The 19444-nt window shown below is 38.4% G+C and overlaps 2 protein-coding genes across 8 annotated transcripts in view; one reads left to right on the top strand and one right to left on the bottom strand.

The window, feature by feature from the left end:
• Positions 1-736: 736 nt before the first annotated feature.
• On the bottom strand, positions 737-16487 carry slc9a2 (solute carrier family 9 member 2). 2 transcript variants are annotated; one of them, XM_060929646.1, is made up of 12 exons: positions 15968-16487; positions 14485-14948; positions 13247-13497; positions 12893-13110; positions 11246-11445; positions 10906-10995; positions 10685-10755; positions 10055-10219; positions 9785-9881; positions 8946-9062; positions 8580-8667; positions 737-4103 (listed from the first exon to the last, which is right to left on the bottom strand). In XM_060929646.1, exons 1-12 carry the CDS (start codon positions 16233-16235, stop codon positions 3733-3735), a joined length of 2400 nt encoding a protein of 799 aa, XP_060785629.1. In that variant the 5' UTR covers positions 16236-16487; the 3' UTR covers positions 737-3732. The 2 variants fall into 2 exon arrangements, with proteins under 2 accessions (XP_060785629.1, XP_060785630.1); XM_060929647.1 differs by lacking the exons at positions 737-4103; positions 8580-8667 and adding an exon at positions 8693-8837.
• A 2721-nt stretch (positions 16488-19208) lies between these two features.
• Positions 19209-19444, top strand: part of inpp4aa (inositol polyphosphate-4-phosphatase type I Aa) — a 39744-nt gene continuing 39508 nt past the window's right edge. For all 6 annotated transcript variants that reach the window (XM_060929659.1, XM_060929657.1, XM_060929658.1 and 3 more), the window contains exon 1: positions 19209-19354. The gene's annotated coding sequence lies outside the window, so the exon portion shown is untranslated. The remainder of the gene's footprint in view (positions 19355-19444) is intronic.

Genomic DNA, 19444 nt, shown 5'->3' with positions numbered 1-19444 from the left:
AATGAGTTTGGGCCCAGAGAATTTCTGGATGTTGTTGATATACGGCTTTCTTTTTTACACGGTACATGTAGCAACGAACTGTATTTACCGTCAATAGTTTTCCAAAGTTTTCCTGAGTCTCTGTAGTGAAGTCCTTTGTACAATCCTGTCAGTTTTCAATGCAGTGCCACTTGAAGAATTGAAGGTCAAAGGGATACAATTTTGGTTTTTGGCCTTGCCCCATACATGCAGAGATTTCTTTGAATCTTTTGATGATATAATGGATTGTCAATGGTGAAATCCCTAAACTCCTTGCAGCTGTACATTTGTGAAACATTCTTAAAATGTTGGACTATTTGCCCATGCAGTTTTTCACAAAGTAGTGAACCTCACCCCATCCTTGCTCATGAATGACTGCAGGTGTTTTTTGAGCATTCTATATCTTCCTCAGAGCTCCTGGGTCTCTGGTTTGTTCTTAAGCTCAGGTTACTGTCCGTGCAAAGTTTAGCATGGTCTCCACATGTCCATGTTGAGTTTTCTCTTGGTTTAATCCCACCTTCCAAAAACATTTGTACAGGGTGCCAGATAATGGGCTGGCATCCCATCCAGGATGTATTTATGCCTTGGCCCAGTGTTCCTGGAATAGGCTCCAGATCCACCATGACCCAGACAAGGATAAAGCAGTTACTGAAGATCAATAAATGAATGAATGTTGTCTGAATATTTTAGGAACATACACCCCTAGTATTTTTTAATGTTTTGTAGTGTCTGCCAAGTCAGAAAATATTTGCAGATAGTGCAGGTCAAATTAGGCAATGCATATTACACACAACCCATAAACCTTTGTGTTCAAGTATAATAAACACTTGCAAAAGAAAGATGATACATGATAATGAATCTCTGATGCAACAGTTGGTGCCGTGACTTAGTCAATATTGATACAAGTTTTAATAGGTTGTTCCGCAACATAAACAGGAAAGATGTTAATTTAAAAATTATTACATTAAAAAACACTGCATTATCTTTTGAGGGTGCTAAGAATTGGACACCTGTCGATTCATACTCCACACTAAACAAACAGGGGGAAACAGCAGAAAGTTGTGGTGTCTGGGAAGCAAAGAAATGCACACAATCCCTGTGAGGATAACATGCCTGAGTGAAAGGCAAACTCACTTCATTGTTTAGCATCTTATTCAAACACGAAACACCCCCCACCAAAAAAAAAAAAAAACTTGCTAAAGGATCATATCACACCCAAGTGCAGGTCTCTGGCTCATTTCTTTTTAGGAAAATTACAGGCTGAATTTATGCCACCAGGAAATGTAATCACTGTCCAATCACAGCTCTGTTGCAAACGGGTGTAGTTAAATAAACGGCCTTTGATAGTCGCTCTTTTTCTTCGCTGATGATGGACTGGACGCTACAGTGACTCACTATTGCCTCTTGAGATACAAAGTGGTATTACAATACAGGACGGGCCGGGGGTTAGCATGCTAACTTCAGTATCTCTGCAACACAATACATAGACGTCTATGACTGAACAATAAAAATATTCATTTCTTCACATTGTGTTAATTTTATTTAATTTTTGAATGTTTTAAACTAAATATTTTACAGCGCACCTTTACCATGGAAAATCAAACAAACTAGTGTACTGTTCATAATTATTTGAGACAAAGCTGGTAATCAAGTAATACAAAAGGAAGATGATATAGAATTATTAGATTTCCGATATCTTATGTATCAGTTTAAACATATGGGTGGTACAGTTGTTTTTTGTTGGATTCCAGCTCATGTGGGTATTATAGGAAATGAAATGGCTGATAAATTGGCCAAAAGATCAGTAAATAAAACTATGACATTCGTTACCCTTCTACCACTGCTGATAACACAAAACATAAAGATGTTATTTTTACAATATGGCAAGACAGATGGGATAACTCTCAAACTGGTAGATTCTTCTACCAACTAGAACCAAATATTACAACACACCACGTATTCTGACAAAAACAGAAACAAAGGATAATTACAAGACTTAGATTTGGAAAATGTCTACTTAATGATACACTTTCTTTAAAAAAAACAAACAAACCTCCAATCAATGTACAACTTGTGGTGTAATAGAAAATGTCAAACACTTGCTTCCAGATTGTATCAAATATCCAAACTTTCATGATAAAATTATTCAAAAAATGAGAAACAATTAGATAAAAAATGTACTGCTACATAAAGAATTTTATGATGACATTTATAGGTTTATTATTGGAAAAGAAATACAAATTTAACTTTGGAAAAAAAGAAACACATAATGTGTGTGCTTGGTCACAGTATGAGAACTAGCAGTTCCAAATTATAGGCCGCCAAATCACTTCAAGTGGGATTGTCCCTAAAAGAAGCTCAAGTCAAGTCAAGTAATACACAATCAGTGGCCTTAATCATCAAAAATTGTGCATGGTCAAATCTGAGCATACACCCAATCCACTGATGGCTTCCTTTTCATAAATTTCATGTTTGATTTATCTGTACAGTGAAACTCATGTCTGGTCACAGTACATGTAAATTTAAGTGTAACATTTTATCAACTTAAAAAATGCTTGATGTATAGTTTTTTTAAATCAAAATTCAGTATTTATAGAAGTAGCCCGCAATAAGTGCAGTAATGTTGGCAGTAACCAAAAAAAAAAACTGTAGGAATGTGAATTAAAATGTAGATAATTTATAAAAGTGAATCAGAATGCACAGATATGGATCTTTATTAGCTCATTAGCCCTTTAACTGAGCAATCAATGCATTTGTGCAATGTGTGTTTTGAGGTCATTACATAATTTCATAACATGTTCACATACACATCACATTTGAACCTTAAAAAAAAAAAAGTTCTAAAATGAATTTTAAAAGTAGCCATAAATAGGAGTACAAATACCTACAGGGGAGCTTGGGAAAGGGTTCAATTTTCTACACAATTTTGACCGTAGACAGCTTTATTTAAAAAATATGATAAAAACAGTAAGTTTCCATAACTTCCTACAAAAAAGTATAGCAAGTTTCCTGCAATACAGTGGCTTCAAAACTGTCAGCATCTCTGGAGAAAACACTGAATAGCTTCCTGTTATGTTGAACAAGGCTGAACTCACTTGTAAAGGGATTTTGTTCCACTCCTTCATGCAGTACATGTTAAGCGCCTTTGTACAGTTATATCTGTGCCTGTGGACTCCCTTCTTCAATTGAGACTTCAGGTTTTCAACATGGTTCAAATCTGAGGACTGAGATGGTCATTGTTGGAAGCATGTTTGTCTCATCATCTTGTTGAAAGCTCCATCTATGACCAAGTCTCAGCCTCCTTGCAGAGGTTAAAGTGGTGCATGCCATAAGCATAAAAAACATGCAAATAGGCATTAAATGTGCATGAACCTGTTTGCACACAGCTAACATTCATCAAACATGCTTAGATGACTGCTTGGTTTGATGTAAAACAGTTACTAGTTGTACAAAGTAATTGTGTATGCAGATGTCTACACAACTTTGATCAATAAGGGCCAGTCCTAATGACCTAGGAGTTGTAGAAGGAGCATTATTAAGAAAGCATTTTTACACTTTGTTACTACATACAACCCAGAAAAACATGTTTGAAATGCATTACTGAGTTACACCATCGACACAATCAAATTATTCCATTTTTTACTAGCCAAGGAACAATAGTGTTCATTTCCTCACATACCAGGCATATAATTTGGTTAAAATCCAACAGAACGCTCACTTCTGTTGGCCTTGTTCATTATGCAACTTCCACTGAGGCCTCCGTAGCAGAGGGTTTCTTGCCTCACCAGTGCCTTGCTCAGGAGGCTCTGGGCTCCATACTGTAGGGGAAGATACAGTTTGCTGCTCTTCTCCCTCAGGCATGTCATCTCTGTCCCTAGGGTGTATGTGCCGATGTGGAGCTGAGAGCCTGGAGGAAGTGGATCTGGAGCTCAGCCTTGATGAATCATACTTTTTTTGCTCCTCACTTACCTCATCTACCGTCATCTCCTTAAAGGTCTCCAGCCTCCTCAGAGGAGTCCGTGAAGGTGGCCCAAATCTGGGTCTAACTAACGGGTAACCAGGTTTTCTCACATTGTCAGCATCATCTGGAAAAATGCAGGCATAGCCATACTTTACTAAACAAAAGACTTGAAAGGATGATTAAGATACTATGTTACTAGGAAACTAACCTTTGACACAAAGGTTCAACATTGGATACAGTATAATTGCAAATAAGGGTAATGGTTTTGACTGGTTCCTTGTAGCACAATGACTGAAGAAAGTCCCAGTGCATTAACAAGCCATATTTGCAGTCCACAAATAAGAAATTCCTCAGTAAAGTGCACTGGTCCAGGACAAAAGTTATATTTGCTCTTTCATAGCTAGAAATAGCTGCATCTTTAATCATCCCTGGGAGGTTCCAAATTAAGGATAAAAGGTGTAGGATATTTAAAAAAAGGGGGGGGGGGGGGGGGAGTACAACCAATTCTATAAAGTTCAGGACACTGAGAACCAAAAAAAAAAAAACAAAAAAAAACCCCAGAATGATGACTTGCAAATCTTGGAAACCCTATATTTCATTGAAAATAGTACAAAGACAACATATCAAATGACAAATTTTTTTTTTTTGAAAAATATGTGCTTGTTTTGAATTTGAGCAATGCATTTCAAAAAGAGTCGGGACAGGGGCAACAAAAGACTGATTTGTTTAAAAAAAAAAAAAAACAACGCCACAAATAATTTGGTTATTTGGCAATGGGTCAGTAAAATGATTGGCTTTAAAAAGAAGCATCCCAGAGAGGCCGAGTCGGGAGGGGTTCACCGCTCTATGAAAGACAGTGTGGCCAAACAGTGCAACAATTTAAGAATAATGTTCCTCAATGTAAAATTGCAAAGAATTTGAGGATCACAGCACCTACGGGACATACCATTAATCTGGAGGAATCTCTGTATGCAAGGGACAAGGCTGAAAACTGACACTGGATGCCTGTGATCTTCAGGCAACACTAAAATGTGTGTGCGCGCGTGTGTGTGTGTGTGGGGGGGGGGGGGGGGGGTGTCACTGGATGGGCTCAGGAACACTTCAGACTATGGTTTTCTGAAAAAAAGTTCATTACTGCATCCAAATGCAAGTTAAAACCATATATAAACAAATACCCAGAAACACCCCCACCTTCTCTAGGCCTGAGGCAAAGTGGAAAATTGTCCCGAGGTCTGACAAATCAAAATTAGAAATTCTTTTTAGAAAATCATGGACACCACATCCTCCAGGTTAAAGAGAAGGACAGCCGGCTTGTCATCAGCGCACAGTTTAAAAGCCAGCATTTATGATGGTACGAGGGTGCATTAATGCACATGACATGGGTAGCTTGTATATTTGGGAAGGTATCAATAATGCTGAAATGATACATCAGTGTTTGAGCAATATGCTGCCATCCAGACAATTTTTTTTCCAGGGTAGGCCTTCCTTCTTTCAGCGAGACAATACCAAACAGCTTGCTGCACATATTAAAAGTTGCATGGCTCAAGAGAGTCTGGGTACTAAACTGGTCTGCCTGCAGTCCAGACCTGTCTCCCATTGAAAACATTTGGCACATTATGAAGCACAAAATACAACAAAGGAGACCCCGAACTGTTGAGAAACTGAAATTGTATATCAGGCAAGAACGGGACAACATTCCCCTTTCAAAACTACAGCAATTGGTCTCCTCAGTTCCCAAACGTTTACAGAGTGTTGTTTAAAATAGAGGTGATGTAACACCATGGTAAACATGCCCCTGTCCCAACTTTTTTGGAAATGTGTTCCTGAAATTCAAAGTGAGCATACATTTTTCAAAAAACAAAATCTCAGTTTCAACATCTGATATGCTGTCTTTGTACCATTTTCAGTAAAATATAGGGTTTCAAAGACTTGTAAGTGGTCATATTCTGGGTTCCTCCCCCCCCATGTTTTACACACAGGGTCCCAAATTTATGGAATTGTGGTTGTATACTAGTGCATCACAAAAACAATTAGAAGATCATGAAAAAGTTCAATATTTTCCATAAGTTATTTAAGAAAAGTGAACATTTAATCTATTCTAGTCTTATTACACACAAACTAAAAGATAAAGCATTTCTATTTTTATAATTATGGCCTATAGTGGAAAAAAATTTATATATTCTATATTCATTACACAAAGTGAAATAGATCAAGCCTTTTTTTTTTTTTTTTTAATTCTGATTATGGCTTTAGCTCATGAAAATCAGAAACCCTGTATCTCAAATGATGGGAATTGTGGCAGCAGGGTGGTCTTCCCCAGGGATCGTACCCTTTAAAAGGAGAGAGAGCAGAGAAAGGGGGCTCTCCCCCAGGGCTTTGAACCGGTTCAAGGAACGAAAACCGGGAACTTTTTCTATTTCACATGGAACAGAAACGAAACCAGAAACTTTATTATTTTTTATGTTCCGGAACAGAAACGCTTATTAAAAATAATGGTAACCGGTTAATACCGGTTTTTATTTCGTTCCTCAAAGTTTCTGTAGCCTACAAATAGTCATTCTTCTCCTGCGCAAGTTTCTATGACCCGCTGGGGTTCACTTCCTGTGTGACGTTCGCTGATTGAATGGAGAGAGCGGGAAGGTGGACTACTAGTGAGTAAATGCATTACTGAGTGTCTGAGCAAAGAAGAGCCTGAATGTTGCAACCTCCCTATTGGCTGTTTGTAAAAATGTATCAGTTGTTGCCCTTCCCACGGGAATCATCGCGGGCTCGAGAGACGAGACCTGACGAGTTAGTTCGTTGGTAGCAGAACAAAATGTCTGGACACAAATCGGGTTTTCAGAAAAGGAAAGAAAATAAACGGAGGGTTGAAAATACAAAAAAGGAGGCAGAAAATGCAAAACGAGTTTTAAGGTAGGACAAATGGTTACTTTTCTGAGGCAGCCCGCCGTGGCTGCCTGCAGGCTTATTGATTATAGCCCATTTAGTTAAAATAGTTGATATAAAATGTTTATAGTTATGTGATGGTTGTCCTGATTTAGACTGTTTTTTTGGGGGGGTTGCGCGATGTTGCACCCGGGTCCAGATTAGGGCAGAACCGGCCCTGGCTACATTTCAGCTGTAGTTTGTTATGAATGTATGTACTTGCATAGATGTGTACTTGGTCTTCCAATATGGCGCCTAACAAAATCTCGCGGCGCGGTGACGTCATGCGGTAGCCCTCTATAGGGCCTGACTAGCCTTTGGTAACACACTAAACGAATTCTCTTTCATTTTTGGCACTTTTTCTGTTTGTGTAGATGGGAAGACATACTGAGAATCCAAATCGCCAACATTTGAAATAATAATTGTTTTGAATTATTTCTTGTCTTATTTAATGAAGGTTGTAATAGAATTAGCCTACATTTGGCTTAAGCTGGATGTGACAGACATAATTTTATAGCCATTTGTTAAACAACTGACAGGGAACGTAATTAACCGTTCCGGGAACGAAATTTTTTTGTTCTAACCGGTTCGGGAACGTCTATTTAATGGTGGAACCTAAAACCAGAAACGTTAAAATTCTGTTTCTGTTCGGAACGAACCAATAGGAAAAAAATTCCGGTTCAAAGCCCTGCTCTCCCCCCAACCAGAACACTTGTGTGTGCATGCGTGTGTGGCTGGGAGATTGGGAAAAGCTGAAAAGAGTTTTAAGAACTTAGTTCTGGCCTGCTGTGCTTCTGTGCTCCACCCACCTGGTCAGATACAACAGGAATATTTCCTAAGATCAATCAAAAAAGGATTTACAATACAGAAATGGCCATCTTCTGAAAAATATGAACGTTTATACACTCCATATTTGGTTGGGGGTCCTTTATCACAAATTACTGCATCAAATGTGGTGTGGCATGGAGGCGATCAGCCTGTGATCAACTTCTCTATAAAAAGTTTGAGACACAGACCCAACCAAAAAATAAAAATAAGCAAACAAATAAAACTCCAGACGATCTGAAGGCCGCCATCAAACCGTAATTGGTGCAAGCTGTAGTGGTTTCCCAGTCATAATATAAAAACCTCATGATGGAAAACCTAAATAAATTAAAAATTAGCCTGGGCTTCAGTAACACCTCAGCAGTGCCGCAGGCTGATCGGCTCCATGTCATGCCACACTGATGCAGTAATTCGTGGTAAAGGAACCCCAACCAAGTATTGAGTGTATAAATGAACATACTTTTCAGAAGATGGACATTTCTGTATTGTAAATCCTTTTTTGATTGATCTTAGGAAATATTCTAACAATTTGAGATACTGGATTTCCGATTTTCATGAGCTATAAGCCATAAATCATCAAAATTTAAAAAAAAAAAAAAAAAAAAAAAGCTTGAAATCTCACTGTGTAATGAAATATTGAAATGTATGAAAGTTTACCTTTTTTAAAAAAAAAAATTTAATAAAAAAAAAAAAAACCCACCTTTTTCACACCATTCTAATTGTCTGAGATGCACTAGTATACACTCACCATCCACTTTAATAGGAATATCTGTACATATGCTCAGTTATACAAAGTCAGGTGGTGTTTGGGTGTTCCTATTAAATTGGACATTGTATGTATGGTACTCACCATAGGTATTTAGTCTTCCTGTTGCAAATTGGGAGTTCAGACTCTGACCCATAGGAAGAGAAAAATATTTTGGGGGCCTAGCTGTCTCCTAGGGGAGCAGGGGAGAGAATGTGGTTACATTTAAGAGAAAAAAAAATTATATAAAGAACTTTGTGTAATGAAATATAGAAATGTATGAAAGTTTACCTTTTTTTAAAAATTAAATAAAAAACCACACCTTTTTCCACACTATTCTAATTGTCAGAGATACACGAATATCTATATACATATAAAAACAAAAATTAAGAATGTTTAAAAAGTAAGTGGAATGCCACCATGCAGGAACAGTAAGACTGCTGTGTAACTGAATTAATTAGTGTTTCTTACTGAGCGTTGGAGCCTTCCAGTTCTAAGGCTGTTTCGGACGCTGGCATGTCGCCTTATCAGGATCTCTCTGTCTCTAGTTTGATTAGGGAGGGCATGTTTATTGGTGTAGGATGCCGTCTGAAAGAGTAAAACAGAATCAAGATGGGGGGGGGGGGGGGGGGGGGTTTACTGCAATACCCAAAACTTAAGTGTATTATTCCTTTCACCCCATACATAGGGATTATACACTACCGTTCAAAAGTTTGGTGTCACTTTGAAATTCTTATTTTTGAAAGAAAAGCACTGTTCTTCAATGAAGATCACTTTAAACTAATCAGAAATACACTATACATTGCTAATGTGGTAAATGACTATTCTAGCTAAATTCTACTAAATGTCTGGTTTTTGGTGCAATATCTCCATAGGTGTATAGAGGCCCATTTCCAGCAACTATCACTCCAGTGTACCATTAGAACAATGTGTTTGCTCATTGCCTCAGAAGGCTAATGGATGATTAGAAAACCCTTGTACAATCATGTTAGCACAGCTGAAAACAGTTTAGCTCTTTAGAGAAGCTATAAAACTGACCTTCCTTTGAGCAGATTGAGTTTCTGGAGCATCACATTTGTGGGGTCGATTAAATGCTCAAAATGGCCAGAAAAATGTCTTGACTATATTTTCTATTCATTTTACAACTTATGGTGGTAAATAAAAGTGTGACTTTTCATGGAAAACACAAAATTGTCTGGGTGACCCCAAACTTTTGAACGGTAGTGTATGGATTACATTAATAGATGACTGTACATCTGCAAAAGACTGAAGTAGCAACTAATTCAAGTTCCAAGTAGTGTTAAACTCACCCGTTCTCTGATTTTATACATGTTCTTTGACAGAATATTATGCATGGCTATCAGATCTGTTGTCAACAACTTCTTGGGTTTAACAAATTTCTCTTCACTACAAAACAAACCAAAGGAAAATATCCAGAAAAAAGGGGTTAGTTATACTGAAAACCTTTGGCCTTTGTATTAAGTTGTCAGAATTATAGGTCACATGAAGCATCAATATGCACATTGTAATATGCAAATATAAATTAACAGTAGTTATTTATAATATAAAAGCAGACATACTCCAGTGATGTGACTTGTGCTGCATTCATGTCACCAGACACCGTGTCCAGGATCTCCATAGCATTTTGAAGCTCCAGTTTTTTATAAAGGGCCACAATGCTTGACTCAGCCCGGTCATCACGGATCAAAATCTTACGAAGGAACCGGTTATTAAACCTCATAAACCTAACAAATAAATACACAAATATTTCACCTTGAATTCTTGCTCACGATCAGTTTAAGTGCAAAAATTAAGTTGTTTTATGGTCATTAAATACATGTACCTGCATTTTGAGCATAGCATTGTACGTATGCATGCATGAATAAATGAACAAATAAATAGTAAATTACATTAATTGGTAGAGAAACTACACTCAAATCCAATCTCAGAACTATTACATTTGGGGGTTTTTGCTAATAAATGTAATTAACAGACAATGACAAGAGTTACCACAAAGCAGCATGCTTATACAAAATTCATGAACCAAACAAAATCCAATAGATAGCACTAAAACCACTTTAGTCCAAGTCTTACAGTCTGCAATCACCAAAATGACTAAATGGGTGCTGCTGAAACCAGAATAAATGACATTTCTGTTTTATCCAAGTGTTATTTGCAAAACAAGCAATAGTTTGGGGTCTAATGTTTACCTATCTCTTAATGAATGGTGGCTCCACTGTCCACAGAGATCTTCTATCCCTGCAATGGTATGTTCCATCAGCTGAAATATAGAGAAGCTTGATTATAACCTCGATGCACATGTAATATTTAATTGTTAAATTAATCTTCATACTACGTCAAGTTTGAGTATCAGCATCATTTAGTTCCACATCAAGAAAGCGGACCAAGATATCCATATCTGATTACCCACCCTTTTGTGAATCTCAACGTTAATGGTACAGAGATCCCAGTTCGTCTTTTTAACATTCATCAGTTCAATAAGTGGCCTTATACTGATACCCTAGAAATTGGGGGGAATAAATAAAAATTAAAAATGGTGAAGCATATTCTTTAATTACAATATACTACTTAATTCTTCACTGGGGTTCCCCATTTTTTTTTTTTTTTTTTAATCTACAGGCATTTAAAAACTGCATGTAGTTTTGCATTAACCCTGATATGACAGAAGTCATATTAAATTGCTCATTAAATGTAAATCAATTCTAGCTAAACATTACCATAAAGTGACAAATCTTCCAGTAAGAAATTACCTGGATGAAGACTGTAAAGATAATGACAACAATGCAGGTGGTGACAAAAAGTTTTTTACGAAGAATAGTCTCTGGAAGGGTGAAAACTAATGCAAATGTTACAGCCCCTCTAAGGCCACCATAGGCCAGACCAAATTGGTCTTTGAAGTTGAAGGGGATGGTGCGGAAAGGGTTAATTATCTGTGTCAATACCAGGATACCTAGAAGACAAGAAATGTTTAAATAATTAAAATCAGATTGTGCCAATTGATATTTGAATTTTCTGCAACAAAAATAAGAAAAAAAAAACTATTTAATAGTTAATTAGTACAACAGTGCTCTAGGCACAGACAGCATGTTTATTTTGTACAACTGTATTAGCATGCATTATTCCAAGGATATAAATGCATTAAAACTTTTGAAACATATACTTACCATTTGCCATGCACATTCATGCAGTTATCCATTCAGACGATCATGTGGCGGCTGGGCAACGCATAACACCATGTAGATACAAGTACAAAAATGATAAAATTAAAAAAAAAAAAAAAAAAAAAACAGGGGTGGCACGGTGGTGTAGTGGTTAGCGCCATTGCCTCACAGCGAGAAGGTCCGGGTTCGATCCCCGTGGCCGGCGAGGGGCTTTCTGTGCGGAGTTTGCATGTTCTCCCCGTGTCCGCGTGGGTTTCCTCCAGGTGCTCCGGTTTCCCCCACAGTCCAAAGACATGCAGGTTAGGTTAACTGGTGACTCTAAATTGACCATAGGTGTGAATGTGAATGGTTGTCTATGTGTCAGCCCTGTGATGACCTGGCGACTTGTCCAGGGTGTACCCCGCCTTTCACCCATAGTCAGCTGGGATAGGCTCCAGCTTGCCTGTGACCCTGTAGAACAGGATAAAGCAGCTAGAGATAATGAAAGGAGATGAGAACACAACCCCCCCCAAGACAATTTGCTTTGCCTGAGCTTTTTCCAATTTTCAACTGTCCAGTTTTGATGAGCACTGTAGACTCAGATTTCACTTCTCTGACATGAGTGGATCCCAATGTGGTTCTGTGCTATTGTAACCCAACCACCTCAATGTTCAGCCTGATGTGTATTCTGAGATGCTTTTCTGCTCACCATGGTTATCAAGAGTGCTTATTTGGGTTACCAAAGACTTCCTTTAAGCTTAAACCAGCCTGAACATTCTCCTCCAACCTCTTTCAACATGAGATTTCTTTCTGCAGAACCATGGTTTACTGGATGGTTTTGTTTTTCACACCATTTTGCATGAATGCTAGAGACTGTTGTACATTAAAAACCTGTGCTTATAGTGCACTTAGCACCAACAACCCATGTCATGGTCAAAGTCACCGAGATCACATCCCCCCCCCCCTTTGACATTCGATGCAAATATTAACTGACGCTCTTGATTTGTATCTGCAGGAGTTTATGCATTGCACTGCTGCCACATGATTGGCTGATTGGATAACTACATGAAGAAGCAGGTGAACAGGTATTCATAAAGTGATCAGTAAGTGTATACTTAAATTATATTGACTTTTAGATCTTTTTATACCATTTGATATCAGTCTTGTCCCTTTACACATTTCTATTCATTAGAAACTTCATATACAGATACAGTGTGCCATGTATGAATCTTGACATACACAAATGCTGCCACTCACCTAGAGTTCTCCAGAGTTGGGCAAAGAAGAGAGTAAAGAGGACGTAACCCCAGTTCCACTCATGATCTGTTGTTATGGTAACAACACCCAGGAAGAAGAAGATAAGTGTCTCTGAAACTGAGCCAAGCATTTTGATGGTGTGCCGGATAGTGGTGCACGAGCGCTCGGATACATTCTCTTCCACATAGTACTTCATGGTCAAGGCACAGGTTACAATACTGTAAAAGCACAACCATTAAGCTCTGGTAAACTTATGCTCTCTACATGTTCTACAGTCATTGTGAAAAAGTTATTTCCTTTATTGATACAAGTAATTATGACAGAGTTTGTGTATTTGCCCAGGATTTTACTCACGCCATGATGCTGGAGAGGGATAACAGCTCAGCCAGTAGGTAGGCCAGGTAGCTATACATGAAAATGAAGAGAGGCTCAATCTCTTGCACCTTCCATGTAAAGCGGGTAGTGAATGCTGCCACAAAGCCAAATACGACGCCAAATAAAATTCCACCAAGGCCTACCACAAAAAAACGTGCCACAGCCAGAAACACGTCTCCCGCATCCACCACTGGCAAGCTCACCACATGATTAAAGAGATTATATAGCACCTGAAACACAGACATTTCAAGAGTAAGAGACATACTGGAAATCCACTTTTCTAACACCATATATCCTAATAATACACAAGGCAAAGCTAAAATATGGCTGATGTTCTATAGACCAGTAAACCAATATTCCATATAAAACAGTATATTGCTTGGAATAAAAATGCTACTTTCTAATCTTGTATACTGTACAACACTCGTTAAAAGTACATCAACCAAGCAAAATCAGCTAAAAGTTAAACCAGTTATAGATCTGTATCCAAAAAGGATTACTTGGCCTGATGGGAGGAGGTTTTAGTCTCCTTTTCTTTGCCTTTGTGTCCCTTTTCCCAGGGACTGACCACACCTGCTCTTACATGATCAAATGTTTGCTCTGTCAGGTAAATAAAAGCTATACTAACAGATACATACAATACAGCATTCTGTACAGCTACTGAATGGACCCCACTTACGTTTTCAATTTCATAAATTATGTAAAGTTTAAAAAAAAAAAAAGATTACCTCAAGTATGTGTGATATGTTGTTTTAACTTGGTCAAAATTTACTGGTGGCTCAAGTTACTGCGAGTTAATATGATACCTGCTGCACAGTCACCTGTTCACAAGAACAGGAAATTTCCATACTGACTGAAACCACCCATGTGGCTCCAAGATACTATCACATCAGAGCAAAACTAATAGCAGTAATATAATAAAAGGATTACTTGCCATTTCTGCAGACATACACACTACACCTCACTCAAAAACTTGCTGAGAAAAACATATGCCCAGTATGGGTTATACATTTACAAAACTCTGAAAGTATTGTAACATGAAGCAGAACTTCCAGTCCAGTCAGTTGAACCTGAAATGTCAGTTACACAATACAGTCTAGAATAGAAATGAATGAGATCAATTCCATTATCAGAGGCTCCCTCATTCTGCAAGTATCACAAAAGTTTGACCCTTCCTTACATGTTTTTAATAAAGCCAATTATAATAGTTCACTCACCACAGTGACGGCATCGTTAAATAAAGACTCGCCAAACGCCACTATGTAAAGCTGCTCATGGATCTGGACATCCTCAAACACAGCGAGCACTGCCACAGGGTCCACAGCTGCAATAATGGAGGAAAACAGCAGGTTTTCTTGCAGGTTGATGTCCTGAACACCAAAGGCCGGAATCTGACAGATAGCAAAAAGAGAGATGCCGATGCCAATGGAGTTCCACAAGGTCCCCATGATAGAAAACCACAGCACCGTGCCCACATTCTCAAAAAAGGGCCGAGTGGGCATGAAGTAGGCAGAGTCCAAAACAATGGGTGGCAACATATAGAGGAAGAAGACGCTGGAGGTGAGGACAGCTGGGGGCTCTTCGTGTACAGAGTGCATGATGCCTCCCACTATAAGCCCAACAGTAACCAGCAAGCAGGTCTCTGGGATCCATATTGTAATCTTATGGTACACATGGAAACCTGTTTTTAAAAAGGTAAAAAAGAGAAAGGTGACAGGTTTATCAGGTTTAGTCAGAGCCACAGTAAGCATTCCAGAGTCTCACCCAAAAACATTGGTCATGAGAGAGAAACACACAGTGGATGGGACTGGGACGCGCACATGATTTATAGTATCAAGTCTACCTATTTGCATGTTTTGGGGAAGTGTGAAGAAGCAAATGCAACCACAGGGAAGAGAAGAGAGAAAGAAAAAAAGGGCAAAAACGTTTGACAGTATAAACTTCAAGTTATTTTAGACATCCTGAAATTTTGAATAAGCCAAAAAAAAAAAATGTTCTGGAAACATTATTTTCTGAATGAATGAGCCAAAATAAAAATGCATTGATCATTACATATAAAACACTTCAAACTGGTTTAACTTAGAAATGCAAGTTCACCTGCTGCCTTGAAAATGCAAGTTAACTCAATTTGACGATTATCTTTGTTTCAACTCAGAAAATCTCAATTAGTCAAGACAACCAAGTAATTCAAGTCCAACCTTTGAAATCTTGCACAGATTAGTTCAAATTAAAAAGACTTTTCAGAGCTCATTGAGTTAAAGAGAAAAAGTGGACATAACTAAAGGCTGAAATGTTTTACAGTGTACAGAAACAGTGTATGAATAATTTCTAAGTTCATCCAAAGTCTGCTAAATTCATGACACCTCACAGTTAGACAGTGATGATAAACTCACTATATCAGTCAATGAGACTGATTAGGTTCTGGTTTCATAAGCAGTAACAGAGTAAGGCAATACTGATTTAAGTTCTGAACTAGTGCTTGCATGGGTGTGAATTCAGGTCTGCTTTAGAGACTTCATTGCATGTCTGATAAACGAATAACCTGCATCTAAAGCCTATAAACTTTATACAGTAAGAGAACGGACATAATCTGGACTCAGTGGAGCGTTCAGTAAATACTGCATAGGTACAGGTAACAGAAACTCCTTATCACCTGTGATTAGTTGTTAAGGACTGTGTGAAGGACGTGCGTTTACTTACCTATTTTCGCAAATGAAGCTAGTAACACCCATAATGTTATCTCGAAGGGAATCTGAACGTTAGGGTAATTTACAACAAACAAGGGAAAAGTCTTTTTCTCTGTCTCAGGAACCGGATGGGGCACGTCGTGGACCGGGTTCTGTGGTGGAGGGTGAGACGGAGGTTTGCCTGTTGTCGCGAAAGGCACCGTCCCAGCGGTCAACAATGCCACCAGTGACCATGATATTAAAAAAATAAAAACAGTTTTCGAGTTAAGTAAAAAGTCCATTTTTTTCCACTCAAGAAGAAAAAAAAACAGCCTAATTAAAATGTACGAGTTGGATTCTAATTTTACAGTCAATCACTGTGTAAAGCCCAGATGATAAAAGGAGGAAAGAAATCAACAAAAATAAAATCAAAATTCAGAAATAAAACGAAACTTCATTACACCTCTGTATTATCAATATCTCTAACTGGTCCTTCCGCAAAAGCAACCAAACCGTTCCTTGCTATAGTACAACTCCCAGTTTGTGTCTCACACATTACACCTCACCTTTCAGGTTCTACTGCCCTGGTGTTTATATTGACGCCGCTTCCGTAGAGGCTGGCTCTGATTGGAGCGCGACTCTGCTTTAAACTACCACTCTGCATTCCACAGAAATCAGAATCCAGAAACTTTAGAAAATTATATTTAAAACGAACGAAAGCATTTCAAAAGTTATATTTGTAATGTCATTATTTATTTATTTATTTAAATAATTGCTCACATGGTCTCCACAACCTATTGGTCAGGGCTGTTAGAAGCAGGAAAACAGTGAAGGGGTCTGTCTAACCAGAACGAATAATAATAACCACAATTGCTCACGTTTCTGTCATCCATCCATTATCTGTAGCCGCTTATCCTGTTCTACAGGGTCGCAGGCAAGCTGGAGCAAGGTCTATGGGCGAGAGGTGAGGTACACCCTGGACAGGTGACCAAATCTGACACAGACAAACAACCATTCACACGGTCAATTTAGAGCCACCAATTAGCCTAACATCCGGAGGAAACCCACCCATGCAAACTCCACAGAGAAAGGCCCTCGCTGGGCTCGAACCCAGGACCTTCTTGCTGTGAGGCTAACCACTACACCACCATGACGCGTTTCTGTCAGTAGTACTCGATATTAACCTGTAGATGGCGCCGTTTGTCAAGGTTTATAATGAAGCGTGACCTGTGTTCATCTGAACACTTCAATTCCATTAATTTTAGAAAAAGAAGAAACCTTTATTTGTCACATGCACACTTCAAGCACAGTGAAATTCGTCCTCTGCGTTTAACCTATCTGAAGCAGTGAACACACGCGCCCACACACTCAGAGCAGTGGGCAGCCACACCAGAGCGCTCGGGGAGCAGTCAGGGGTCAGGTACCTTGCTCAAGGGCACCTCAGCCCAAGGCCATCCCACGTTAACACGTGTCCTACATGTGTCCTACATGTCTTTGGATTGTGGGGAGAACATACAGACTAGAAAGGCCCTCGCCGGCCTCGAACCCGGAACCTTCTTGCTGTGAGGCGACCGTGCTAACCACTACACCACCTAACGCTTTTACGAGTAGGCATGACTTCCGCCCCACAGTACATGTATTGTAATGTGATGTAATGTTATTTTATTGGGATAATTTAATTGCATCATCCTTGTTTGGCATAAATATATTTTAATGAACACTTTCATTTTAGATACTTTTAAAAACAGGTTACCAATCTATCTCAGAGTTAACACAGCTGAACAACCATTCACACTCACATTCACAACTATGGGCAATTTAGAGTAGCCAGTTGATCTAATCTGCATGTCTTTGGGCTGTGGGAACACCTGGACGAAGCTCACACAGGAACAAGGAGAACATGCAAACTCCACAGAAAAAGGCCTCTACGAGGTTTGAACCCAGAACCTTGTTGCTATAAGGTGACAGTGCTAATCACTGCACCACTTACGATCTTATCTATCAATATCAAAATATTATGGTGGCTGACTGGGGCCTCGGAATGTCCACAGACTCAGTGGCTGACTGGATTTGTGTTTGCATTGTTTTTTGTATTTGCAGCGACCCCTGTCGCCCATCATAAAATATCATTAACAATACAGGAAAAAAAGAACAAGATAATGATCTTTTTTCTGAATGAATTTCTTCTTCACCTGATTTTCAGAATATTTAGACGATGCAACTTCCTTTTGAATATTTAACTTGTGTGTTCAGGTAGCAGGAGGGCACATCTAAAAGTTCAAGTTCAAGTAACTTTATTTATACCCGAAGGTAAACTTGTTTTGCAGTGAAGTGAGTCAGTTTTCTCTTCCACACATGCCAAACAACACTTAAAACATCTAACATAAAACACATAAAACACAGCGTGATAAACATGTCACATAACAAACATGATAAAAAAAACATGTAACATAAAACACAACATTAAAACATTAAAACACATAAAACCCCACATGAAGCTAAGACTTATTAAAAAAAAAGGCTTATGGCAGCAGGAACAAAACTGTTTTTATAACGCTTGTTTATAAAATTTACATTGTTCATGACCTATAATGGATGAATCGTGAAAAAAGGTTTAAATTGTTTCAAGAATTAATTGTTTAATGGATTCATTCATTAATGTAAATATTTGATGCTTATATTTTAAGATAAACTGTAGTTCTAGTCAGCTGGGGCAGTGTGTTGTCACTTTTATTGAATGCTGTGAATGCTGAATTAATTAACCGATCATAAGTTATTTATTGGAAACCTGTAGCTATTTTACCCTTTCTGTGCATATTTGTAAATTTAATATCAGTGGACCATCAGTGGCACCCCAACAGTGGATCACCATCTTAACAAACAAACAAACAAACAAACAAACTTTAATTAGGCCTATTAGACGTTGTGTAATAGTATCTACATTTTACAGATTTGAAATTGTTCAATTATTGTGAAATTATAGGAGCTCAGATCAACTTGTTTGCAAATCAAATTTAACATCCGCATATAGGTTGAACTGAACATCCATATGTTCTGTTTATGTCTGCCGTGTGTGAATAAATGTATAATCTCGTTATTGTATATAGCCTCCGCTTGAGAATAGTTTGATGTGACTGCTAACCTGCTTCAGTATTTTGGTGCAGCAAACCGTAGCTGTAACGTCACCTGACGTCAGTGAAATGGTGCGAGATTGCAGCCGGTGCGCTTGGGAAGGGGGCGGAGCTTTGCACGAGCGAAATCTTACATCACGCCGAATGACGGAGTGAAAGGGCGAGTCTGCGGAGAAAGCGGATCAGTTGCATATATAATACAATCTATAAAAAGTAAACAAAGCAAAAAAAAAAAAAAAACACTGTGAATAGCCTACGGTGCGAAAATGGAGCGTGGCTGTGACTAAAGCGTAAGTTTATTTATCTGCCTTTTACTCAAAGACGAACATATTTGCATCGTGGCGGTTTATGCGAAAGCAGTAAACAAACATGACCAAATT

Source organism: Neoarius graeffei, chromosome 9 (genome assembly GCF_027579695.1).
Source record: "Neoarius graeffei isolate fNeoGra1 chromosome 9, fNeoGra1.pri, whole genome shotgun sequence".
Classification (NCBI taxonomy): domain Eukaryota; kingdom Metazoa; phylum Chordata; class Actinopteri; order Siluriformes; family Ariidae; genus Neoarius; species Neoarius graeffei.
The sequence above is the reverse complement of the archived record's forward strand: the minus strand, read 5'-3'. Positions and strand labels throughout refer to the sequence as shown.

Bases quoted from the DNA above. Each gene is read 5' to 3' on its own strand.
- slc9a2 (XM_060929646.1), bottom strand. From the start codon at position 16,235: ATGGACTTTTTACTTAACTCGAAAACTGTTTTTATTTTTTTAATATCA. The intron at 9,882-10,054 runs GTATGTCTGCTT...TTTGTTTTGTAG, and splicing joins GCACAAGTCACATCACTGGA to TGAAGAGAAATTTGTTAAAC. The intron at 4,104-8,579 runs GTGAGTACCATA...GCATTTTTCCAG, and splicing joins AGGAAGACTAAATACCTATG to ATGATGCTGACAATGTGAGA.